Genomic DNA, 26,705 nt, shown 5'->3' with positions numbered 1-26,705 from the left:
AAGAAAAAACAGAAACTACAAAACAAAAAGAAAACAAAAAAAACACTCTGGCAAAATCACAACAAACAACCCCAGACTAGCCCCGGCCCATCTGTACTCTCCTTCTGGACCTTGGTTCTAATGGGCCAACTTGGTGCGTGAAGTCTTCTTGCCGCTGTCCGTGTGATGGGCCCAGTAATTCACTGCTTGGGCTAAGCCTGACTAACTTGAGCCTTTTCGAATCCCCGGGCTGAAACTCGCGGGCCTTCTTCTGAGCGCACCAGAAGAGATAAGAGAATCTTGCAAATCATGCTTGTACTCTTGGCCCACCGTCACGTTGGGCTTGGTTCTCCCGGGGATCCTATGTAGCTTCCGGTGGCTACTTTGTTATTGGGCTTCCAGTATTTGAGATTCGTGCAGCAAATCTCATCCGTCGGATGCGCCCTCTCCCTCCAACCTAGCTTCTATCCGCCGCGCCGCCGCCCCCGTCGCGCCGTTCTCTTGGCCCGGCGCGCTTCCCTCACCGCCGCCGCGCCCTCGTCGCCCGCGCGCCGCAGTCCCGCGAGCCACCGGTCACCGCGAGGCGCCGCGACCCCGGGCGCCGCCGCCTCCCGTCGCCGACAGCCCCGCGCCGCCGCCCCGTCGCGCCGTTCTCGTGGTTCCGCGCGCTTCCCTCACCCTCGTCGCCCGCGCGCCGCAGTCCCGCGAGCCACCGGCAACCACGAGGCGCCGCGGCCCGCTGACCACGGTCGGCCCCAGCGGCCGCGCCGCCTCCTGCTGCGACCCTGCGCGCTGTCGGCCCCGCGAGGCGCTCCTCAGCGCCGTGGCCCCGCACGCCGCCGGCCTCCAGGCGGCCCCGAGCCGCTGCTGCCGGCGTGCGCCATTGCCGGAGACGACGAAGAAACACCCAGAAAATGCATTTTTCGAAATGTTGATTTTTGTTGATAAAATTGTTGAATTCATTATTTTCAAATGTTGAAAAAGAGTATGAAAAATGTTGAATGTAGTATCTCTTTTTACAAAATGTTGATCGATCTGTGTTTTAGAAAATATTGAATCGACTGGGTCTGTTTTCTTCCATCTTGCTAAATTTCAGATGCTAAAGTTTAGATGCTAAAGTTTAGCAACTTTGAGCTGCTAAACTGCAAAACACTCTTGCTAAAACTTGCTAAAGTTGAGTTGCTAAAGTTTAGCACTTTAGCAAGTTTTTGGTTGCTAAAACTTGCTAAAAGGTGGGCTGGACAATATATACCCCTCATTTATTGCTTGTCTCCCCCCTCCTGCGCACCTTTAATAAGGGTAGATAGGTCCTTTTACAGCTCATTAAATGACTTTTAGCAAGAGTATCCAAACAGCTTTGCTAAAGTTTAGCAACTTTTAGCAACTAAAGTTTAGCTTGGTGGAAGAAAACAGGCCCTAAATGTTGATACAACTTTCAACAAATGTTGAATCTAATACGTTGAAAATGTTGATTTAAACTTCTAATATGAGCCTAATGGACTTTAAAAAGTTATAAACTTCTAATATGAGCCTAATGGACTTTAAAGTTACGAAGCCTAATCAGCTTCCGCAAGCTACGTAAGAGTCCCCTATTTCTCCTCCTCTTTTCTTTGAATGTAAATATTTTGTATCACAATTAATAAAAGCCCAGCTAGAGAGAAGAACGGCTATTTGCCTACAAACCAAAACATATAGAGCCTAAGATTCCTATACATTTTTCGGAAGAAAATGCTTCTACATTTGCCGATGTGTTGAGATTTGTATGATCCATATGACGGCAGGCACGTGTGACAGTTTTGATAGTTTTCGACAGTTTTCGAGGTCAGACCATGCGACATATCACTTTAATTTGCTTCGTCCAAAATATATATAGATAGGAGCGCCGGTAGCCATAAAGCCTCGCATTCTCTATCTCTGGTTAAAAAAAAATCTGGCACTATCGTGACCCTATCCATGAACATTTGATTCCAAGCATAGATGACTTGCTAATGAATTGTCAACGAATACTCACATCAAATTTCACTGACGAATATCCATAGATGCATGCCGTAATAATAAAAGTTTTCAGGTTACGCTAATACTCACATCAAATTTCACTGACGAATATTACCGCATGATTGCATGAATGTTGAGTGGTGCATTTTTTCCCCCCTTTGTTCTTTTTCGCAAAGTCCAACGGTGACGAGGATCCAGCTGCGGGCTGCGGCAGCGGAGCTCTTCTCTCCGGTTAAGCAAAACGCCGTTGACCTGTGAAAAATAATTCTAAGGAAAGATATCGAATGCTTCCGCATTCTATGTCCGATCTGTGTCGTCTCGCGTAATGTGCTGCGGGTCAACGTAATGCAATCCGTGTTCTGAAACTTCAAATTAAATACATATCGTCACAGCTGGGCGGTGTTAGTTGCTAAGCAGGTGAGAGCAGTTCTGGCAGAAGTTGATTAAAAATTAAATAAGCGCAAAATAAAAACAAAAATAAAACTAAAAAATATGGGGCATTCCGAGAATTGAACTCGGGACCTCTCGCACCCTAAGCGAGAATCATACCACTAGACCAAATGCCCATTTGATGACGTGATTTCATACATTCTAGACAAACCTAAAGTGCGCGCTAATATGTACTCTCCCTCGCCTTTTCTAGTTACTTGTGCGTGCGTGACACGCACGACTCTAATGATGGTAAGATAGCATACAGAACGTACTAGGCGTGCGTGGATGTGGTGTGGCATGCCTAACATGTATATGTGCAAGCTGTGCTGGCCTGAGCGTGGCACTGCTGCCTCACCCCTCATGTTGCTCTTGCAAAAACATTTTTTTATTGTCTTGGCAGCTCATGAAATACGTTCATCCTCAGATCTACTCCAGACAAACATACATCGCAAGTTCTTGTGAATTCAAAATTTCTCTGACATGCCCTAGCCTTTTCTTTTTGAGAGCTTAACTAAGAGAGCCTAATCGAAACTGCCAAATTAGTAATGTTAGACCCTTGAGCGTTCCACCGGTGCAAATTTGCAATTCAAAGGGGAAAACCGGAGCTAGCAAAAAAAAAAAAGATACTGCCTTTGAACGGGCAATAAGCCTGTAACGTAACTAGCTTTCATGGGCAATGTTTCAGCAGGTTTCGAATTTCAATTCTATACAGTTTCATATTAGGAACAGATACACGCTTACAGTTTGCAGCTCCTCAGTTCATACATACACGCACGATCCTCCTGATTTAAAAGACATTACCTGTATATCATCAGTTGCCAGCTCAGAGGCTATAGTGATGAAGAGAGATATGTCTCCTGCCATATAATTGCAAACTGGCCATCTCTCTTGGATCAGAAGTGGTGCCCGGCCATGATGATAGATGCATATTTCAGATAGATTATAGGAGTAAATTAAACAAAAGTTGCATCAAGGTATAGGCACAAATCAGCTGCAGCAGGATATTCTCATGTAGTATTCCCCAATTCCATAACCAACCAGCTGATGCAGCCAGCGGCAAAAGACTCCAATTTTTAACACCATAGATGAAGGAAGGAAGAGGTCAAGGTAGAAGAAGACTATTGGTAGCTTAGAATGTTCGGTTTCAGCCCCCTCTATCTCATATTTTTGGTTTCACGCCTGGCTGCAGCCGGCCCTTCACAGGATATCACTGCATACATTGTGCTAGCTACTCCCTCCGTTCCAAATTATAGGTTATTTTAACTTTTTTTAGGTTCATAGATATAACTATGCATCTAGACATGGACTATATCTAGGTGCATAGTAAAAATTATACACCTAAAGATGCCAAAATGACCTACAGTTTGAAACGGAGGGAGTATCTAGCAAGCTCTCAGCTGATTAACTTGCACGCCACTAAAACGAATCAATAAATAAATCAAATTCCATGAGTAGCGTACCAAATGGTACCATATATACATTATTAATTTACAACTAGCATTGCACCAAATTAAAATCAAAACAAGTCATCGTTGTATAAGAAAGCACACATCTATCATCACAAACTACTAACCGTGGCAAACAACAAACAGAACTCATCAAAGAACTCCATTAATTTACATATGATGTAGTAGTGTTACCCCTTTTGTTCTCCTCCTCGATCATTGCTTCCAATTCTATCTTCAATCTTCATATCTGGATCGGACAAGTGCGGCAGCTTGGAATTCTTGTCTCTCTTGATCTTGTGAAGTGATAGGATGATTGGATCGAAGGGAAAACTGAAAAAACCTACACTATATACAGTTCCTGAACCAACCTAATAATCAAACGCTCGAGCAAGATTGGCCTCGAATAATCCTCGATCCTGTCAGTAGTGGGCATGCATCATGCAAGTACGGGTGCATGCCAGAAACCCTAGCGCATGCTGGCCATCTTGGCATCATGCATGCCATGTCACCACTCACCGGTTGATCCGATCACTGCTGCTGCGACGAGGACAGCGGCCCGAAGATGTCGAGGAAGCCGGCGGACGGCGAGCCGAGCGCGGCGGCGGCGCCGGGGCTCAGGAAATGGTCGCCAACGTGGTGCAGCCATCCGGGGGACACCAGGGGGTGGTGCTCGCCCTTGAGCGCCGCGCCGCGGAGCGGGCTGAGGTCGTGGAACATGAGCCCCGCCGACGACGCCGCTGCTGAGTGAGCGGCGGCGACGGCCTGCTGCCTCGTGGCCGTCACCGACACCGACACCGCCGGGCCGGCCGGCCGGTTCAGGGCGCGCGCCTTCACGCGCACCGGCGGCGCCGCCCTGCTCCTGCTGCGCTCGCCCTCCGGTTCCTGCCGCCTCGGGGATGCCGACCCAGCGCCGCCGCCGGACGTCGACGGCCTGCTCTTCTTGTCGCCTCGGCCGGCGTCGGGGCCGGTGAGCCGCTGCACGAGCGGCATGAACTCGTGCGCCTCGACGTGGATGACCTTGGGGGACACCATGTAGATGATGACCGGCTTCCGCTCCTGCTGCCCGTGCCCGGCGGCGCCCGGCTTGCCGATCTTGCGCGACGCGGCGTGCACGCCGAGGGGCCCGGTCCCCGCCGCCCCGCCGTGCCGCGGGACGTCGGCGTCGAAGCTCGCGGCGGCCATGGCGTGGGATCGAGGAGACGACGACGATCGGTGGTCGGGCGGATTGTTATTGGATGATGATGGAGGCAAGTAGAAGTGAACACGGAAGATTTGAAGGGGACAGGCTGACGGACAGGAAGAAGCTAAGGCTTTGTACGGGGGGCCATCGGTGAATATATAGCGAAGGACGGCGTCTTAGCTCTTGGCGTTATTAGGCTCTGGTCAACCCGGAAAAATCGAAGGTAACAACAGTGCAAATGGAGAGTGGCACGTGCCTCCTAGCCGATCCAATGTGCGGATTTGTCCGTAACCCCAAATGTGCGGCATTATTCTCTCCCCTGCACTCTCATCATCGACAATTCACTGGCTGATACATATAGAATTTGCTCCCTATACTATGTGCCTAGAAAAATTACGAAGTGTAAGGATATGTGTGTGAATCATCTTTATATAAGGCAAGTACATAGCTAGTTTGCTGGTTTTCTCACATAAGGAATGACATCTTCACTAACGATTTCATTCAATGTCACGTAGGGACAATATTTGCTAAAAATTACCAATTATTTAAGCAACTCATACAACAAGTGTAATTTTGACATATGTTTCTTTGCGGCGTTCTTTGGCCTAGGCCATTCTTTCGTAGTTTAACACTGTACTCTCCTCCTATATCAATTTAAGAGCAACAAGACTGCTGCCAATTCCAATTTCATAAGAAAGGCTAAATATTACGATACCAAAGATATTTTTTCTGGCATATACGCAAATGGGTACGTATCATTGCATCAAAGATGAGAAGTTATAAGAACACCTTTTTTTTCTCTTAATAATACACATGGTCATAGCCCTATGAATGGATGATACTCCCTCCGTCTGAAAAAGAAATGCAATTCTAGTTTTATGCTAAGCCAACAATCTTAAATTCGATCAAATTTACATATACCAAATAAGTATCACTAGATTCAGATTTTCATAAATTTGACCAAATCTTGTGATAATTTAACTTAGTACAAAACTAGAATTGCATTCTTTTTGGTACACATGGAGTATTTCCCAATATTCACATTTTACCCCATGGTAATGTTAGTTCTCGCAACATAGATACCTAGTACTACAAGTATAAGCACTGCAAGTCTGCAATTTACATTCTAATGTGCCATCTGAGAGCAGCCACAGTGGATCCTGCCACACTTACGCAACAACCTCCCTTTTTGACACCAACCACATCGGCGCTTGGGGGCCCCACCCGCAGCTGCAGGTAAGAAAGAAGATCGGGCCGACTACGAACGAGAGCGAGACTCTGGCAAGAAAACCCCCGCCACAAACCCAGCTAGTAGCAGCAGTAGAATAATGGCAAATGGCCACCCATTCTCTCGCGCGCCTTTTGTATATGCTTCCTGTCAGCTTCGTGCTGAGGCGGGGGGAGGCCGCCACGGCCTAGCTCACCTCACGCCATTGGCCGCGGCCGCCGCGAAGTCAGTGCCCACGTGGCGGCGACTACGGCGGCCGAGAGCCCCCGCGATGCGCTGCGCCGCGCTGGCTTATCGCATTGGCGCGAGGCGTCTTCAATTCGATCGCCGGCGATAGATCAACGCGCGCGCGTGCCGCCGCTCCGTTTTCTTAGGGCCACCTGTGACCTGCGCCGCCGGCGGGACCGACGACAGGACGAGCGATCAGAGCGGAAGTCGCGGCACGGGGGTTCGGGCCGGGGTTCGTCGAGGACGGGCGCGTACGGCCGGCGGTCGTACTACGCGCGGGCCGACCACCACAACACTCCAATGGATTGTGCGCGCAGCACCCCGGCTTGAGCCTTGACCACGAAGAGAGGAGCGGGACCTGACCGAGTGACCAGATTAATTCACGGCGGGTGGGCAGCGCACGATTACGAGCTTGACCCCGCGTTTTTAGCACGTTTGTTACGCGCGCCGGAGGCCACATTTGACAACTTGCGCTCGTGGACCAGAACTCACCTTCCATACGTTCCCTTTTATTCCGGTTTAAAGTTAGTTCGGGATAAAAGGTTCACCAATCGGGACTAAAGTGTGGTCATTGGCGGGGGGCTTATCAACCGGGACCTTTTATCCCGGTTGCAAAGGTTAGTGAAACCAAAAGTTCTGAGAGGCCTTTTATCCCGGTTTGAAATACCAACCAGGATAAAAGGGTCTCCCACGAGGTGGCTGAAAGAGGATTAAATCCCTCAAACCCTTTTATCCCAGTTTGTAATACCAACCGGGATAAAATGACCCTTTTATCCCAGTTGGTGTTTCCAACTAGGATAAAATGGTCCCCCACGAGTTAGTATAAAAGGATTGCATTCCCTATATAGTCAGATGTGCTATGTGGGTAGGATGGCAAGGAAGATACACGTGAGGCTGGAGGTAGTGGGTTCGAATCTCACGCACCGTACACGCGCATATTTCACGTAACTTGCTACGTGCGCGTGCTCCCTATCAACTAGGACTGAAACCTATCAACTGGGACTGAAAGCGAATTTTCTACCCATGAACTTTGAACACGGTAATTTTCACATTAATTCGACATGAAACATGCGGTGGATTCCCACACAGTAGTCTCGGGGGATCCATCTCATCACAATTGATAAACGCCGTTCGTTCGCTGACGCATTAATGTGTGAGTTGAGCATCAGCTCCCCAACCGCGAGCCCCTCCGACAACACAGCTAATCAACAGTGCAGTCTTCGAATATGAATTGCCAAGGCAAAGCGGCAAAGCGCTGCTGCGTTGGGTTTGAAACGTAGCGTACGTTGCGTCATTACCGAGCAGAAAGGTTTTACTTTACCGCGATAAGCAACAAGTTATCAAAGCCGCTTTCCAGCAGGTTCCGGCCTGCTTCGATGTGTACGTACACGACGCCGCAGCACACAAAGCAGAAAAGGGCGCTGCCGCTAACCACCGGGACGGACTAGTCTCATTGCGAAACATCATTGATGGCAGGTAAAAAAAGTACTCCCTCCATTTTTCTTTACATGACGTTTCTGACAGGCCTGCTTCCAGTTCACGAACAGAGGTAGTACTATAACACAGCACATCTTCCTTCCTCACGCACAGCCGCCGGCACATTTCTCCCATCATATACTACCACCACTACTGCAACTACTGATTAATCAACAGCAGCAGGTGGGATGGAAGATACCTCGTTCCCAGACGCCATCGCTTTCCTAATGGGTGACGACCTGATTCAGAGCACCACCGCTTCTTTTTCTTCCTCGGCAGTTGGATCGCCCCAGCCACATGGGCGGAGCTACCATGATTCCCGGGTATTCCCGGGAATACCCAACATTTTTTCCGAACAAAAAATTGACTTAACCCTAGACCTACCCCAAAGGCATGCAGCATGGCTCCGACGGCCGACTATCGGCGAGCAAGCGACACTTGTGTGCCCAACTGCCATGCACGTCACGCCGGATCCGGATGTGAGCTCAAAGCTGGAGTGATCGAGTAGCAAGCCTAAACCCGCGCCTAGCCCCGAGAGCTAGTTTGTGACACCTTGTCTTGTGCAAAAATCCGATTCTAATTTCCTTGCACGAATCATGTTGTTATTTGGCATAATGTTATTTAGTACATACTCCGTATGCGTTTGTTCAATTTTTCTGTACATCATAGATCTTTGACCGAAGAAGCAGCGGCAAACGATTGATTGAAAGTCTTTAGGGAGAGCTGCAAAAGACACGAAATATTGAGTCACTACGACTTGCTACTAATGAGAGTTTAAAGATGGCAGCACCTAGGTTAGCAAGCTATGAACCCGATATAGCATAATTTTATTGAGACATCTTTAGTCTTAACGATCTGTACTTCAAAATGTGCTACTGTAGACTTTTATGCATTTTGGATCATTGGAGATTTTTTGGGAATACCCAACCCTCAAATCCTTGCCCAGCCACCCCCAGCACGCCGTAGAACCGTGCAGGAAAGCGCCGTGGTGCATCGCGAGAGGAAGGAGGGAGACCCGGTCGCTGCTGCTGGCGTTAGCGGGATCATGGTGTTAATTTACTCTAATCCACCTTGAAGGATTCAGAGAAGATACCAGCTCCCCTCTGGAGGGATTCAGACTTTTCCAAGGGGTGCCAACCTTTCCGGTTTCAGTTAAGCTCCAACGATCCGAAGAATCGGTCTTCAAAAAAGGCCGCAAGATCCTGCGCGTCGAGAGAGAAGTTAGCAAGACAATATTAAGAAATCACTACAAAGTTTTGAGTATTTAAATCACAAGTTTCAATCATCAGCTACAGGTGAAATCAAGCACGGAACTCGGTTGGAAGCTGAGCTAGGTTTCACCCACTACATTGCCAGCAATCGATAATAATGTGGAACTGCGAATAACTTTTCAAGACCCATGAAATTCCAGAGCTAATTTCAATGAATCAAGGTATAACCAAGATGGAAAGTGTTAGTTTCATCACTGAAAATGAAAACCTTTATAGTTTTTATCCTCATATAACTCTAGTGCTCAGAGTCCTCAAGATTTATCATTTGTAGCAACAAAAGGATAAAGCAACCAAACACCTCAAATGAAAAATGGATGGCACAAATCACAAAACACAGATCCAGACCAACTCCCATGCCCTCAAAATAATTCTTTCACAGATGCAGAGTTGCAGATTGAGGGAGTCAATAGTTAATTTTAAAGGAGCTCATCTCGCTCACAAGTCCATAGTAGTTAATACCTGCCACACGATATTCAAACAGCACAAACCAAATATTGAAAAATCTAGTGAGATGAAGGCAACAGACAAAACAACCACACCTTGCATTTCATAAGAAATTGCTCATGTCACTATATGCATCATTAATATAACAATATAATTTGTTGACATCAATCCGAACATTACCTAAAGTCTAATCGTGTGAAAAACGCTAGTTATTTCCTTATGATTTACCCAAAAAAACAGCAAGAGTCAACAAATTATAAAAGCAGTTGATAAGGCTTATCACCGGGCACCAACACACCTTTGTCTCTCTCAAATTGACTATAACATGATAGAAAAATATAATATAAAGGAAGGACAGACCGACTTTATAGTGCATAATTGCCTTAATATATTCAAAACATATATCTTTAGAGTTTGAGCTCAACCAAGGGCCAAGGCTAACCTGAAGTCCCCATCACCCCCACCAAATAAAATATATAAGAGGAACGGTCATTTTCAGTTCCTTATGGCAGAGGAGATACGCAAAAGAAAGCATGGATCATAATTTACATTAGCTTTGATGTGAATGAAAATGCAGGTACCACTCTTTTGGGCTAGAAACCCATGGGACTATCTTTTCTCAGAACACATGCACACATTAATCCAGGTTTTGCAAGGCATTTTGTGTATCCAGCCCCCTCTTAGAAATGTTGTTCAGTTCTCCAAAGAGACCGTGAAACAGTGAAGGCTCATATAACAAATCACAAGGACAATAAATTGGAACATGCACAGCTAGATTATGAAAACTAAGGTTGTTTGATTCCGGCATCCCATATTATCATTGGCACATTCCTGCATCCCATATTATCATTGGCACCAGATTGAGGTCCTTCAAAGCAAATAAAAGCCAAGTCAATTTCAGACCAACAAACACAAAGGAACTAAACTGAGATTACCAGCAGATTGGAACAGATGTGCAGGATATCATGTAGATTGTGTGCAAGGACAATGGGCTATACCATATCTGACGACAGATACACACTAAAAGATCATCATAGCATAGTAAGTAACTCCGTTCCTTGTCAGTTGTGATTGTAGATAGAATTACTTCAAAGTGCTGCGCTGACACCAGTCACAGGCATACTTAAATTTGCATAATACATGTTAAAAAGCAATTTTTAGTGATTTGTGATGTGAAACGGAGTATTTCCATTTCTGATTATCTGTAACTGTAACTAATCGAAATGGTCAGAACATAGTACAGTCCAAACTACAGAAGCTCGCGTCTCAGCCATCCCTACAGGAACAATAAGATACAGGTATCAACTCAAAGTTATAGCCTGAAGATAAATATACCATTGCAATCATGCAGAAGCACATAAGACAGGAGGTGATAGACAGAACTAAAGTTCAAGTACAATACTGAGGAGATCAGACTATAAAACAGCTAAAACCCTGTAAGCACACATAAACAGTCTCAAAAGTCAAGTATAATACAAATGAGGTAATGGAGCCATTCTACTCAGGAATCAATACCTTGGTCCCATATTATTGGCCAAAGCAAGAAACTTCACCTCCCCAGTCCATCCAAGCACTCCTGCTGTCACACTACAAACTCAAGCCTTTACATTACTAGCATAAATATCTACAGGACACACATAAGCACCTGACCAACCCAATTCCACAAATTTGGCACTAAACGACAGCAGCTTGATCATTTGGCAAAAAAAAATACAACCCAAAAGCCTGTCTAATGCCAATCTAAGTGGTAAATCTAGGTGGGGTCCACGAACTACATTGTAGTGTTTAGAAAACTGATATATATTATGCAGCCAACTGCTAACATATACGCAACACCTTGGTTACAGGAATAGCACATAACATGGGCATATATGAAACCTTATGAGTTGCAACAGATTAAATTTCAGTCAATTTTTATAGGATCAAACTAATTGATTGAGAAGCACGTTACACGCATAGTCGCATACTATATCCGAACGTTGTATGTTGCTTATCCTTGCAGTTATTAGGGGGTCTTCAACACTTAGCTCAATTAAATACTGTAATTTCAGTTAATTTAAGTTTTAAGGGTCATGGAAAGTTTAATAGAATGAAGGCACATCTAGTCATTAGAAAAGGGTGCATCTATATTGATCCTTTGGTTATCATACAGGGTGTGCATTCTCAACATATAACTTGAATATCATAGCATATATGAAAACCTTATGAGTTGTGACCGATTAAATTTCAGTCCAATTTTTCAGGATCAAACTAATCGATTGAGAAGCACGCATACTATATCCGAACATTGTTTTTGCTTATCCTTGCAGTTATTGGGGGGTCTTCAGCACTTAATTAAATACTGCAATTTCAGTAAATTTAAGTTTAAGAGTCATAGAAAAATTAATAGAATGAAGGCACATCTAGTCGTTAAAAAAGGGTGCATCTATGCTGATCTTTTGGTTGTCATACAGGGACACTTTTGGTGTGCATTCTCAACCTATAACTTGAATATCATAGCTGAAATGCGTGCCCAAAGAATTTGGGTTTTCAAAATGGAACAGAGATCCAAACTTGATGCAACTAAATACATATCAAACACTACCAAGCTAAAAGGCCTAAGTAGATATAACTGTAGAATTCATTCTTGATATCAGCACCGAAATCTGATACTGGACACCGAAGCCACCAAAAGAATGGAACCGTGGCAATCCAATAACAGAGTGTGAACCAACATCCCCAATTGGACAATGAGAAACTGAATTCTCCAATGGACTCCACCGTGATGCAAAGCAGATGAGGGCTCACCGGTCACTGCCTAGAAGTCCATTTGCAGCCACTTCTTGTAGTAGACGCATGTGCTCGGCGAAATGACCCCATCCGGCGAGCACTCATCGATTCTTGGGCAAACCCCGCACGGGATCCCCTCCATCATCCCTCCCTGAGCAGCCCCAGCCAAACGGTAGCATATCGTGCCGCTCCTGACGGCCGCGAAGTCCCCCTCGCCTGTGCTCTTGACCTCCTCGAGCACCTTGTCGAGCACCATGGTCTTCACGATATCCCTGACCTCGTCGATGGTGTACCCGGCCTTGGGGTCATCCCTCAAAATGCCGTGGTGGATCATCTGCACGGTTGCTGCGCCGAGCTTCTCGACCTGCGCTTGGCAACGGCGGCGCACGGCGGACACGGCGTCGGTGTCGAGCCGGCCGTCGTGGTACCAGGTGCCGCCGGTGATCTCGTCAGAGGGCTGGAAATCGGTGGCCATGAAGATCTTCCTGCTGCGGTGGCGCACGTCGCTGACCTCCTTGAGGAGCCCATGCCCCACGAGGGTGCGCACCACCTTGGTGGCGACGTTGGGGCTTATCGTCAGCTGCTTGCGCACGTCGAGCATCCACATGCCCTTGCTTCCCGCCTCGAAGATTAGGTGTACACCTGCCGCTCCATGTTCGGGAGTTTGGTGAGGACCGCCGCCGAGATGGTCGGCGTCGCGGAATCGGGGGCAGATTTGGTGGGTTCGGAGGGCTTGGCATCAGGTGCAGGCTTCGAGGAAGGACGGGGCTCTTCCGGCGGCGGCGCCGGGCGCTTACGCGGCGGCATGGCGCGGGGATGAGGATAGGCGGCGGCGCAGGGGGGTTCGGAAGGACGAGAACTTTCGAAGGACGAGGAAGATGACGAGGGTTCTGGCCTATTGGGCATTGGGCTTTTGGTGTGGAGTTGATTGATCCAGTGAATAGTGATATCCTCCTCTCTTTTTTTTCTAGTGATCTGCTCGTGTATGCTTCCTCCGTTCCAAATTACATGTCGTTTTAGCATTTTTTAGATTCATAGTTTTTACTATGTATCTAGACATAATATATATCTAGGTGCATAATAAAAACTATGAACCTAGAAATGCTAAAACGACGTACAATTTGGGAAGGATGAAGCTTCCTCCGTTCCAAATTACATGTCGTTTTAGCATTTTTTAGATTCATAGTTTTTACTATGTATCTAGACATAATATATATCTAGGTGCATAATAACTATGAACCTAGAAATGCTAAAACGACGTACAATTTGGGAAGGATGAAGTATCTATTGGCAGAATAGTAAGACCCTGTTTGGTTTGAGTTGCTTATGCATAAGCAACTTAAAATAAACAACTTATTTGCTTATGAAACCAATCACTCTTGCTTATTGGGTTGCTTATGGGGCTGCTTATTTTTAGCACATAAGCAACACAAGAGTTGCTTATGGGGACTAAAAGGTACACTTTACACCTCCTGCCCTCATTCAATGCACTCTACTCCTCTCTCTCTCCCCTCCCCCGTCGTCGGATCCCCTTCCTCCGCGCCGGCCCGCCGCTCCCGCCCCGCCGCCGCCGCCGGCCTCCGCGCAGGCGGACGGCCTCCGCCCGCCGCTCCCGCCCCACCGCCACCCCAGTCACCTGCTGCTGCTCCCTACCCGCCGCCGGCCCCCGGGATCGGGCGTGTGCGAGAAAGAAGAAGCGCGGGGAGGCAAAGAGGGGTAGCAACACAAGGGGCAAATATGACAATGTCCACCTCATTCAATGCTCATAAGCAAGGGTATCCAAATAGCTAGACTAAAAATAAGCAACTCCAAATAAGCAAGTTTAAGTTGCTTATAATAAGCAACTTTAAGTTGCTTAAGCAACTCAAACCAAACAGGCCCTAAGCTATATAGAAAGCATTTGCTAGTTTTTTTTTATTTCAAAATCATCTAAAGATATACCTTTTCTGCAAAGTACATGTTGAAATATTTCTTGATAAAAAGATTTTAGTTGACAAGTCTCATGATTTTGCAGTTATTTAGCCAATCTAATTTTGTAAATTTTACTGTACCAAACACAAACCCAAGTTTCGAGTTCAGATTATATGTTGCATTGTCATTGGAGTTGGAAATCAGGTATGTCAATGAAGAATTGAATTTCGAATTTTTCTATACCAATGCATTTCAGTTTCAGTAAACGAGCAAAATGTCTCCTCCAGTTTCCATAACAAGCAGCTCAGGTGGAACACATAAAAGAGCCATAGTTTATGCCAACGTTCATTAGAAGACAATGCCGAGTTCACCGGAACAGAATAAACTCTGCAATCCATAGATGTCAGTTGTAGATCTGCAAAAAAAGGAAACATAAAAGTGCAGCATTTTATCCATTGACAGTGAATAGAGTTGCCTCATTTTTGTCTGATGAATATGTAATTCTATGATTAGCATCGCATATTGAAGTTCTTCCCTGTTTTACAGCTGTTAGGACTCTGAATTCGTACAAACTATACTGAATATACGGGATAAGAAAATGTCAAGATTTTTTTTTGGCAAAATGCAAATCAGTTGCACACGCGGGCCTGTGGCCGAGGAGCTACCTCCCCTGTTCTTCTTGTGCATTGTTGCCCTGAAGAAGTGAAAGTGGGCAGCAAAATGGTTCAGCATATCGGGGCTTCACAAGCTTGTACATGACGTCACTACGTCAGTGATGAAATTCTGCTCCAGCCTGCAGAACTTCCTGGATGGGCAACGGGTCAAGATTCTTGGTTCTCTTGCCATACTTCTTCAGAGTTTTTAGCAAATCATGTAAAGGGCAAAGTAGGACAACTATACACAGTGTTGGAAAAAACTTTTCTTTTTAAATACTACTGTTGGAAAAACTAGATACACGGCAGTAACAAGAAAAGGTCAAAAAATACCAGCACAAAAAAAAACTGTAAATACAGTATGATCAAGATCAACTACCAATCAATTAAATTGCTCCATTGAAGATTAGTATAAGTTGGCTCAGTTATGGTTTCAAGCTGAATCAGGCAACACAGTTACTGAAATATTGCATACTGTGATTGCTGATCATTGCAGCCATTGGTTTTTTCAACTGTACATTTAACCAGAAGAAACTCTTATATTTCACAGAATTTAGTTGCAGCAGCAAAGTTGAACAGAGTATATGGTTGCCAACCAGGGACACTTTTGTTGACTTATGATAGGATTCGTAGTGTTTGCCAAGAACCCAACAATTTGGAATCAATTAGTACGATGATCAAGCTATCCAAACTTTAAAACAAAATCGCAAATATGTACATAAAAATGCCAGCAAAATAAAAAAAACCTACGTAACAATAACTATGTGATTCACTTTTTATGTAAGTACCAAAATCAGGTACACTAACCCTGCCCTATCATAAGATCGTGATATGGTAATGGAACTCTTGGCAATCCAATCGTGTATACCAACAGCCCCAAACTGTCAAACAGAATTTTCTGATCAACGGCATGAAACTGAATTTTCTGATCAACGGCATGAAACTGATTTTTCTTTTTCCCTATCAACACCATCGCAATGCACAATGCAGGAGAGCTCACAGGCTAGAAGTCCAGCTCCAGCCACTTCTGGTAGTAGACGCAGGTGCTCGGCGAGATGACCCCCTCCGGCGAGCAATCATCGATCATGGGGCAAACTCCGCACGGGATCCCCTCCATCATCCCTCCCGGGTGCTGCTTCCCAGGCTCCCGGTAGCTCATCGCGCCCCTCCTGACGGCGGCGAACTCCCCTTCGCCGGTGCTGCTGACCTCCTCCAGCGTCTTGTCGAGCACCATGGTCCGGAGGATGTCCGCGATCTTCTCCACGGTGTACCCCGCCGGTCCCGGGATCGTCCCTCCTGACGCCCTCGTGGATCATGTCCGCGGTCGCGGCGCCGAGCCGCTTGACCAGGGCGAGGCACCGGCGCCGCGCGGCGGCGATGGCGCCGGCGTCGACCCTACCTTCGTGGTACCACGTCCCGCCGGACACCTCGTCGGAGGGCCTGAACTCGATGGCCATGTAGAGATTCCTCCTGCGGTTGTGCACGTCCTGGACCTCCTTAAGGACGCGCAGCTTCACGAGGGAGCGCGCCTGGTTGTGGCCGGTGTCGGTGCTCAGCCCCGTGGCGTCACGGAGGTCCTGCACCGACATGCCGCTGCTGCCGGCCGCGAAGATGGCCCTGTAGACCTCGCGCTGCCTGGGCTGGAGGTGGGAGAGGATCTTGGCCGAGATGGTCGGCGGCGCGGGATTGGGGCCGCGGCCGGAGGAATAAGCTTCAGGGTCCGTGGTGAGGCCGGGATCGACGTCAGGTGGGGGTGGAGAGGCAGGTGACGGATTCGACGGCGGCGGCCTGACGCGGCGCGGGGTGGGCGAGCTCAGGAGGAGGAATAGAATAGGGGTTTGTGGCTGTGGGCCCTGGATTGGTGAAGGGCTTTCACTTTTCATTCTGCCCACAAAAAAAAAAAGGTCGTGCGATCTCCGTTGCATAGTCCACGCCGTCGCCTTCTCTATTTGAGTTTCTCTTCTCCTCCCCTCCGCTAGCTCACTTCCTAGCCTCCCAAAGATGAAAAATATGGGCAAAACCAGAAGCGTAAGATGGAAGTTCAAATTTGGTATAGGAGGGAAGTTCAAATTTGGTACCCGAATGCTTTGAAGGAAGCATTTATACGTTCAGACTTGCCGTTTCAAATTTTAGCATGTCCAAACTTTGAGAGCCGAAGGCCTTATATCGTTTAAATTGTTGTTAAAAATTAGCAAACTAAAAATTGCTCTATTTGTCCATGAAAAATAATAAGAAGTCTTTTTTTTCTTTCTATTTTCCACTGACCACATACTTCACAAAGTTTTTGAAACAATCGTGTGGAATGCAGCATATATCAAGAATAACGGCAACCCATGAACATGGCTGACTTGGTGAGATTCAGTGAAGAGCAATGGGGTCGCCAGAACAAAATTAACAATGAACAAACCATAAACAAAATATGTTGATCAGCAAAATTACCGGATCAATTCACAATAGTGAATAAAATCAGCTCAGTTCTGTCTGACGGTTATGCTGGGATTCTATGATTTAACATCATATAAACGACATCTCCACCATTTTACAGCCGTTAGGTATCCTGAACTCATACAGATTACTTAATATACGACAGGGAGGATCCCGGCCCTGTCTCCAGCAAATGTCAAGACTAAAGTTGTGATCAGTTGAGGCATAGACATCGCACATTCGCCATGTCATTTGGCGGCCTGTTCTATCACAGGTATCTTGTTCCACCTCTCCGGCTCTTCAGGCGCATTGTTGCCCTGAAGAGGTGGCAACGAGAACATGCTGACAGTCGAACTCTTGCTCCGGATCTCCTTCAGCGACCTAAGTGCTGCAACTGTGCTCTTCATGTACATGCCCTCCATGTACTCAAGCTCATCTAAATCCGGAATGCCACTGCCGTTGACCAAGGAAGTGGGCTTTGCTGGCTTTTCTTCGTCATTGCTATCTACTTTTCCATCTTCACGTGATACAGATGGCTTACTGGTCGGCAGGAGCTGCTCCAGCATGGTTTCGCACTGCTTCACAAGCTTGTACAGGAGGTCAGTGGTGAAGAAAGGCTGCTGCAGGACTTTCTGGATGAAGGGCAGACGGATCAGGGCTCCAGTTCTTTTGTCATACTTCTTGAGAATCTTAACCAGTCCTGTAAAGGGCAACATGGGACATAAGAATTGTTGTGATGAATGTCTAGCTAGCTAAGATATCAAAGCGGTAATCCATAAACGATCCAGACGAGCTAAAAGGTTGCCGACAGAAAAAAACCCAACACAATGATCATATATTCGAACAAAACGATGTAACAAGCATGTTTACTGTACTGAATCGATTGTAGTCAGTCTCTCCAAAAACATCAATCTAGGCAGAATTCTCACACAGCCATGCTTCAAATTTTAAATAAGATACTATTATCAGGTTTCTGCTTTCATGAAGCCAAAAAACTTATGGACCACAAAATCAGCAGACAACAAATTCTCCTAAACGCAAGTAAATTTATTTTTTATTGGCTGATACCTATAGAATATGGCATCGAAAATATTCCTATTTGGCTGTTTGTCAGCCAAAAGGTGTATGGTCTTCGTATGGCTAGCAGGCTATGACTTCTGAACCAGCACAGCCATATGATGCCTAATGATGTACCCCACTAGCGAACCTTAATTCTCATCAGGAAATGGCTTGGAGACAAACATGATAACACTCTGTAAAGGATACCATTAAAGGCACCATTGGTCAACTCAAATGCAATAGACCAGTACTATATTGGGTTGATGCTCAAAAGTCTCAAACACTTGCAAATTCCTATTCGCAAAAGCATGTCAAATGGACCAAAACACAAGTAAAAGAAAAAGGCAACAGAAATGAGTCACACAATTACAGAACACAAATACTAAAGCACTCCAGTTCAGATATCCTACAATTAGAAAGGAACTGATAAGTATAAGGTTAAATTAAACAGCTTACAGGATTAAATAAACTAATTTACAACAATAAGAACTTCAAAAGTTGTTTGCTTTTAGTGTCATGTCTCAATGACTCAATCAGAAAGTCAATTAAACTTTATGAGTCACTCATAAAGAATAGAGTGACTAAATCCAACAATAGAGTGACTCAAGCAACTCTCTCTGGGTGCACGCTTGGACACTAGAACAATAGGAATGCAGTCAGAACGGACATTAAGATTCACAGTCTGTTTTTCCAGGTAATGGTTCCTTGCTACAGTGAAACAGCATGAACACTTACAGTGAAACAGCATGAACACTCCATTCAAGTAATCTTCAGTTAAACGGGCAAATGGAAAGGGACAAAATTTGCATGGAAGTGGGAAAGGAGGTTAGTGACACACTTTTTGGACATCGATAGATCTATGCACCACTGTAAAGGCAACAGGAGCAGCCAAAAGCTCAAATGCTGATGTTATGGTGAGTGGCTGCACATCCACTGAAGCCATTATGCTCGAGAACATGATGACAGGAGCAACTATTCACTACCTTCAAGTTCATGACAGCTCGCAATATTTGACTTTGTGTGGGTACTGAGTAGCCTACCAGTATAGTACTAGCAAACCAATATTGCATTGCAGGTGATGTTACAGTAGCAATGCATCCCAGCCAAGCAGAAAGAATCTCATAAAGATGCAAATTGTCGAGTGTATATTTGTACTGTTCAGGATGAACAAAAGGAGCATGACTTCACGAGTCCAAACAGAAAAGGAAAATTACGGCATGATCTTACTGTCTAAAACAAAACCCATTATGACTGACACCTGAGATGGTGCACAAAATTTTATCTTGAAGTAAACCACAAGCATTAATTCATTGTCAACTTACAGAAGGAAGGTTTTTCCTGAGATTAAATAGAGTTATTATACAGGCAGAGAGGACACCAGGGTACTTAACAATAAAGAAAAATAGCATTGGGCTACTTTGTGTCTTAGGGGGTGTTTGGTTCTCTAGGAACTCCTAAAATTCCTATCACATCGAATGTTTGGATACTAATTAGGAGTATTAAACATAGACTAATTATAAAACCAATTGCACAGATGGAGACTAATTTGTGAGACGAATCTATTAAGCCTAATTAGTCCATGATTTGATAATATGGTGCTACAGTAAGCATGTACTAATGATGGCTTAATTAGCCTTAATAGATTCGTCTCGTGAATTAGCCTCCATCTATATAATTAGTTTTATAATTAGGTCATGTTTAGTCCTCCTAATTAACTTCCGAATATTCGATGTGACATAAATTTTAGTACAGACTAAAGAACCAAACACCCCCTTACACATCGAACAAAAAATTGAGCAAGGCAAGCATCCATTAATTAATCCCAATCTGAGCGAAGAGCTCCGCACATGTGAACTTAAAAACATGTCAGATGCATGACGTATGGTGACTACCAAAAATAAAAGCTGATTTTCTTTGATTTATTTTCTAACTATTTAGCATCAACTAACTGGATATTGTATCAACTACTATGCCACGACGTGCTCCAAGTCGAACATGTGTTTTTGTATGGTATAAAACATCTAGTTACAAAAATAAATAGTGTACTTGCACTCATGTAACCAGAGATAACTAATTTCTCGCGAGAAATCGATCCATTCATCCCAGCTCACAATTTCTCGCGGTAGCTCCTTTTCTTTAGCAAATACAGTTTCGTCAAATCGTCGCGTGCCGTTTCAACTGACTGGTATCCATACTAGACGACAGCAACATGATTGCCCCCTTGCTGACAAGCAAAACAACAAGTCATCTCTTTACTGACCCATGTTGACAAGAACTAGTAGCTAGCTAGCTTCACGAATCTAGGCTTCCTTCCTCCCCAATTCAGAGCTAAATTGCTTCATCAGGCTACTTACTACTCCTTACTACCACCCAAAATACACAGACAAGAAACTTTCCAAGAAGAGATAAACAACAACAGAGACAACAGATCATTGGAAATTCAATCAATTGTGCATCAGGACGACACGAAAGCAACACCTAACGCGACGCGGCGGGATGGGTGCGTGCGGCGGAGGACTCACCAGTGTAGTTGAGGGCGCTGTAGTTCTCGAGCAGCACCATCTCGCCGTGGAAGTCGACGATCTCCTTGCGCACCCGCATGAGCTCCTCCTTGGAGTCCTGCCCTGCCGCCCTGGCCACGCGGTCCTGCAGCTCCTGTTCCACCCAGCAGGGGCCAACGACAACCCAAACAACCCGATCAGATCAAGGAACACCAGAACCATTGGGGAAGGAAGGTAGGGGAGGACGGGGCCGGATAGTGCAGGCACCTTCTGGCGGATGATGTATTCCTCCTCCTTCTCGACGAAGAAAGAGTTGAACTTGTCGAGCTCGGCCTCCAGGAGCTGCATGAAGTCCGCCTCCTCGGGCGTCATCGCCGCCGCCGCCGCCGCCGCCGCCGGGGCGCCGGAGGACGCGTCGGCCTTCCCGCCGTCCTCGCGGCGGGCCCGCTTGGGCTGCCGCTCGGCCCCGCTCCCAGCGCCGGCGCCGATGAGCTTGAGGCGCTTCTTGAGGTCCTTGTAGGACAAGAACTTGTCGCGCCACTCCGGCAGCGTCTCCACGATCTGCCCGCTGAGGCTCTTGCCGAACTTCATCGCCGCCGCCTCCCAGTCGCCGGAAAGAAAGGAGATTTCCGGTGGGCAGAGTGGACGGATTGCACCCGGTGATCGTCGCGGGGGAGGGCGGATGCGGGTGGTGAAATAGAGGGAAGGGGAGGGAGGGGAAAGGGTGGAACGGGGGCGGGCGGAGGATATGCGGGGCGGGGAGGTGGGAAGCGGCGAATATTCGCGAGGAAGGATATTATTGTTGCGGTGCCGGTGCGTGCGCGACGCGAGTTTTTTATTCCTCCCTCTCGCCCTCGCTCGCCGCCGAAAAGGCCACCTCGAGGGTGGATGGGAGGGAAGACGCCGAGGTGAGGTGGCCGGGAGAAGACACGGGGTGACGGGGGTGGGAGGTGACGGTGGGGGCGTGCCGCCGTGGAGTTATGCGGCGAAACAGAGGGCGGGGGTGTGGGCTAACACGGTGGACTCTGGCGGTCTCGTGGAAGAAGGGTTGCCGTATGGCAGTGTTAGTGTAGGTGGTTTGTGCTGAGTGTTGTGGTAACCCGCGAGTTTTCGCGTCTCAAGCCGTAACGGTTCCATGTTATCGGTGACAAGTCATCATCCTTATCTATCCGTGTTAGTCCGTATTACTAACACGGTGTTAGGCTGTCAGCAATTTACATTTTATGCTTTTGGTTTCGTGTTTATGCGGCGAGAAATTTAGTTTCGCCGGTGGACATACAAAGCAACTTGTTTAAAAGAGCGCACCTCTTGAACAATCACTTGCTTCTGAAATTTTGGAAAATTTTAGATGACGGGTCTTGACCCACCGCCAATGAGCTAATTTGGATTCGAGAAAGGAAGTTACATTAGATTCGGAGGAGACGGTTAAACTGTATTTTGGAGGCTTCGAATGAAGGTTTTAGAAGGAGATTGGAGACCGGTAGCAAATAGAGCTGGAGGGGGGTCGCGCTACCCACAGGTGGTAGAGGATGGCCAGTGACGACAAAGGCGACAAAAAATAAAGTGGTTACTGGCTGGCGTCAGGTGAACTGCCGGAGACAGGGTGCAAGCAGGCGGGACAAGGGAGCGTATCCACATGAGGCGGAGGATGGCCAGTGACGACAAAGGTGACAAAAGTAAAGTGTTACTATGATGGCTAGCACCAAGTGAGCTGCTGGAGATGGGGTGCAAACAGGCGGGACGAGGAAGCCTATTCATAGGTGGCAGAGGATGGCCGGTAGCGATAAAGCAATAAAAAAAGAGGTTACTACTATTGTTAGCGTGAGGTGGGCTGCTAGAGGTGGGGTGCAAATAGGAGGGATGAGGGAGCATGTCCAGGCTGGTCGGCGATGACAAAGACGACAAAAAATAAACTAGTTAAGGTATATGATGGTTAGCGCTAGGTGAGCTACTGGAGACAGGGTACAAGCAGGTGGGACAAGGGAGTATATCCACAGGTGGTAGAGGATGGTCGGTGATGACAAAGGCGACAAAAATAAAGTGGTTACTATGATGTCTAGCACCAGGTGAGCTGCAGGAGATAGAGTGCAAGCAGGCGGGAAGTGGGAAGCGTGTTCATAGCTGGCGGAGGATGGCTGGTGGCGACAAAGGCGACCAAAAATAAAGTCGTTATCGCAATTATTAGCGTGAGGTGAGCTACTAGAGCCAGGGTGCAAGCAGGTGGGATGAGGGAGCATGTCCACGTGTGGCGGAAGACGGCTGATGACTATAAAGGCGGCAAAAAATAAAATGGTTCGCCAAGTGAGCTACTGCAAATGGGGTACCAGCATGCGGGATGAGGGAGCGTGTCCATAGGTGGCAGAGGATGGCCGGTGGCGACAAAGCGATAAGAAAAAGTTATTACTATGATGGCTAGCATCAGGTTAGCTGTTGGGGATGGGTGCAAGCTGGCATTGGAATTGTTGGTGGTTAGGAAAGATCAACAGGTGTTGCTTTCGACTACCGTACGATGTCCAAGTGGCTTCTAGGGATTGAGCGGTTAGTTGGTTACTTTTCTGTGTCCGTAGGAATCGAGTAGCCTCATATTTATAGGCATAGGGTTCAACTCCTTTCTGGGTTACCCTTTCCTGGTTCAAACAGAGATAGTGGGTTCGAAAGGCAATTTGATCTTTTCTCCTAAGGACCCTCACACATCGTTGATACAGGTGCGGTTTCTTTCCACATGTCCTCCATACTCTCCCTTCCCTTGCCTAGTCTCCCTTCCGGATATGGGCCAGAGGCTCGAAGGGAAAACCAGGGAAGGTGGCGGGTCTCGCCCAGTGGGAAGAGGGGGTGCTATCCACTGGCCCTTCCCCTTCCTCACACGGGATTCTTATCTTTCTCCCCGGAAGGGCTTCCGACGGCTAGGGGTCCTCTGGAGGGGGAGGGAGGAGGGGAGGGGGGCGACCCTGAGGGGTATCTGGCACTCGATGCTTGCACTCGTCCGGGATGGTAATCGCTTCCCCAACAAGGATACAAGTAGTCGATTGGTTCTGGACTATTAAATTGAAATTGGATGTCTAATATTGTTGGACCGATAAAAACATGTGTTAGCAATTTACTTGTATGTTTTTAAGAACAAATGTGTGTTTTGGTTTTGTGTTTATGTGGTGAGAAGTTTAGTTTTGCTTGTGGATATAAAAAAAACCCAACTTGTTTAAAAGAGTACACCTCCTGAATAATCACGTGCTTTTGAAATTTCGGAAAATTTTAGGTGACGAACCTTGATCGCTGCTAGCGAGCTGCTTTGGATTCAGGGAGGGAAAAGGAGACAGGTGGCGACCGTGGGCGACATAAAAATGATGATGGCCAATGACAAGTGAGCTGCCCAAGATGGGGTGCAATGCAATCGACAGTGGAGCATGTCATGCCATCACTTGGAGACCGAAACAGGCACCAGAGAAAAAGAGCAAGAAAGAAGATGAACAAAAGCAGCCGATTGGTTCTGGAGCATTATATTTTAGTAGGGTATCTGATGTTGATCAAACTGGTAAAAACAAAAGTTGCAAGCAATTGACAAATACTAGCATCTACTATCTTAGAAGAGAGGAGAGAATAGATAATCGTTTCTTCCATGGCTCTTCCAACAAACAATTTCTATGCTTAGGAATGCAAGAATTGGTAGTTTCAAGGACCATTCATGATAATCTCCACGATTCAAATAATGTTCTGATATGCCCAAAGTCCACTCTTCCTACATCGAGAAGGTTATTAGCATCTATTGACATCTTGAAAATCCAACATTTATGTCGTCATTAGAATATCCTTTCTATGTTGGAATTAAAGTTTGAATAATTTGCCTGAATTATTTTTCCAAATAACACATGAAATAGTTGGTCATTATATTATTTTTCTCAGCATAAACACCTACTTTACTGAACTTTTAGGATTTCTTAACAAACTAAACTACAGTTGCGTTATCCGATCTGACCATGAGGAGAGGGAGAGGGGGAGGAGGTGTAACACCCAGCTCCAAAATCTACTTACGGCCCAACTCCTCACGTGGAATGAGCCCGCATACGCATAGCACTTCTATTACACTTTCGTCCTCACTTCGTGTAAAAGGATTAACCCAGAGGTGCTATGTTTGAAACGGCAATGATTATAAGCTGGGGAGAGGGATGGAGGGAGGGAGAGATGTCCTATCTAATTATTAAATGGTCGGACCATACCACCTGAATTCAACAAGATATATCAGTCTTATTTTTAGCAGAAGGATATATGAGTTGTGAGGTGAAGATTATGAGAACAACTGCGGGCATCAATATTATTCAAATGATGTATGGTAAGATATCCATAGGAATATTCGTAGCAATAATAATCATGCCTCCTTGACACACCAAGCTCGTGATGTGTAATGATAAGACTGAGCTGTGCCCTGACTTATTTCTCCTTTTTTCCCCATCAAAGACCTAGTGGTTTTCAATTCTTTCTTGAATTGGTTTTGCAGTTTACCCATATAAATGTATTTTAGTAGCAATAATTAAAAACAATAATGCTGCCCTAAAAACATTTAAAACGAAGCGTAACATTAAATTGACAAAACAGATCTCTTTTCCTGAATTAATACAGTGCTCTTTTGCGGTCACCATCTTATCATTAGGCATATTTTGTTCCCATCTATTCCATTTTCACAAATGCTGCGATATTACTTTCTTCCAAAAGTATCCAAATGAGAAACAAAATTGTACAATTCTCAATGCCCATATATTCGACAACAGCAGTCCTATTCGAATACCATGACGTTGATATCGATATACTCCTAAAATGCATCATTAAATATAACGTCACCTATTCTTTTTTTTAGAAGCGGCGGCTCGACGTTGTTGGCCGGACGAGCCAACGAGGAAAACAAAAAACCACCTGCTAGAAGCATATGCATAGCGGAACACAATCGACAGGGCGCAGAAGATCCAAGCAGCACTCCAAGTATTCTACTCCCGGCCTCTTCAAGAAAGTACACGCATGACCACCCTGCTGCGGCGATGGAAGGAAGATTCCTGGCATAATTCTTTCCCGGAAGTGGAATATCCAAGCGGATATGTCCCAGATCCTCTGCGCGTCCCTGTCCTCGCCTTAAAAGCCCTCGGTCCTTCTCTGTCAGCTTCTCTCTCTATCAACAGAAGCAGGACGGGAAAAAAAAAAACAGCAGCTTCCATGAGAAGATCCGGAGATTATCTCGTCTGATCACTCGATCTCCCGAGTGATTGTGCTGTCGTTTCGAAGTGGCAGATGGCACGCTCTGAGCCGAGAGATCTCTGGGTTTTGTTCTCACATTGACTTCTGTCTTTTTAACACAGGGTGTTCTTGCTTGTCGAAACAGTGATGTACCTGACGAGATATTGGGTTCCTCTTCTCGTGAACACGTGGTTCTCACGAGTTCTCGTGCGAGTGTGTGTGAGAAATTCCACGTGGCAGTGGGTGTGTGTTTGATTATTTTAAGGAAACTCGTTGGAGCAGCCGTCTGGATTTTCAAGGGAGAGATCGAAGTTGGAATGGGGAAAGACCCAAGTGGCCACTGATGTTGGGGTTGGTAAGTGGGCAAGTCAAGTGAGATTGGTCAGTGAGAAAAGTACGTGTCGTGGTAGGTCCACAATGCGGTCCACGTAAGATGATCTTGGAATATACCACTGTCGTGTTAGCACGGTGGAAAATACACATGACCATT

General features: G+C 46.2%; 3 protein-coding genes, 1 non-coding gene and 1 pseudogene across 4 annotated transcripts; all 5 read right to left on the bottom strand.

The window, feature by feature from the left end:
• Positions 1 to 2,468: 2,468 nt before the first annotated feature.
• On the bottom strand, positions 2,469 to 2,540 carry TRNAP-AGG. Its single transcript has one exon. It is a non-coding gene; the product is annotated as a tRNA-Pro (tRNA).
• A 1,283-nt stretch (positions 2,541 to 3,823) lies between these two features.
• LOC101763663 (protein MKS1) lies at positions 3,824 to 5,139 on the bottom strand. Its single transcript, XM_004965889.2, has one exon. The coding sequence runs from the start codon at positions 5,034 to 5,036 to the stop codon at positions 4,383 to 4,385; it is 654 nt and encodes a 217-aa protein (XP_004965946.1). The 5' UTR covers positions 5,037 to 5,139; the 3' UTR covers positions 3,824 to 4,382.
• Positions 5,140 to 11,134: 5,995 nt separating this feature from the next.
• LOC101763257 (DNA-directed RNA polymerase III subunit RPC6-like) lies at positions 11,135 to 13,323 on the bottom strand. The gene is given in 3 exon segments (XM_012845424.2): positions 11,135 to 11,268; positions 12,469 to 13,086; positions 13,089 to 13,323. Coding segments are annotated over 2 exon segments (777 nt in total). The 5' UTR covers positions 13,258 to 13,323; the 3' UTR covers positions 11,135 to 11,268; positions 12,469 to 12,478.
• Positions 13,324 to 15,750: 2,427 nt separating this feature from the next.
• Positions 15,751 to 16,897, bottom strand: LOC101759740 (annotated as a pseudogene).
• Positions 16,898 to 17,407: 510 nt separating this feature from the next.
• On the bottom strand, positions 17,408 to 21,748 carry LOC101762844 (SPX domain-containing protein 1). Its single transcript, XM_004965888.3, has 3 exons — positions 21,266 to 21,748; positions 21,020 to 21,152; positions 17,408 to 18,138 (listed from the first exon to the last, which is right to left on the bottom strand). The coding sequence occupies exons 1-3, from the start codon at positions 21,587 to 21,589 to the stop codon at positions 17,687 to 17,689; spliced, it is 909 nt and encodes a 302-aa protein (XP_004965945.1). The 5' UTR covers positions 21,590 to 21,748; the 3' UTR covers positions 17,408 to 17,686.
• Between the last annotated feature and the right edge of the window lie 4,957 nt (positions 21,749 to 26,705).

Source organism: Setaria italica, chromosome IV, assembly GCF_000263155.2.
Source record: "Setaria italica strain Yugu1 chromosome IV, Setaria_italica_v2.0, whole genome shotgun sequence".
NCBI classification, from domain to species: Eukaryota; Viridiplantae; Streptophyta; class Magnoliopsida; order Poales; family Poaceae; genus Setaria; species Setaria italica.
This window is presented reverse-complemented; position numbering and strand designations above follow the sequence as displayed.

What these genes read in the sequence shown, in the direction of transcription:
- LOC101763663 (XM_004965889.2), bottom strand. Translation starts at nt 5,036, where the DNA reads ATGGCCGCCGCGAGCTTCGACGCCGACGTCCCGCGGCACGGCGGGGCG.
- LOC101762844 (XM_004965888.3), bottom strand. Translation starts at nt 21,589, where the DNA reads ATGAAGTTCGGCAAGAGCCTCAGCGGGCAGATCGTGGAGACGCTGCCG. An exon ending in AATACATCATCCGCCAGAAG is followed by an intron (nt 21,153 to 21,265) that starts GTGCCTGCACTA and finishes TGGGTGGAACAG; the next exon opens with GAGCTGCAGGACCGCGTGGC. An exon ending in CAGCGCCCTCAACTACACTG is followed by an intron (nt 18,139 to 21,019) that starts GTGAGTCCTCCG and finishes TGCCCTTTACAG; the next exon opens with GACTGGTTAAGATTCTCAAG.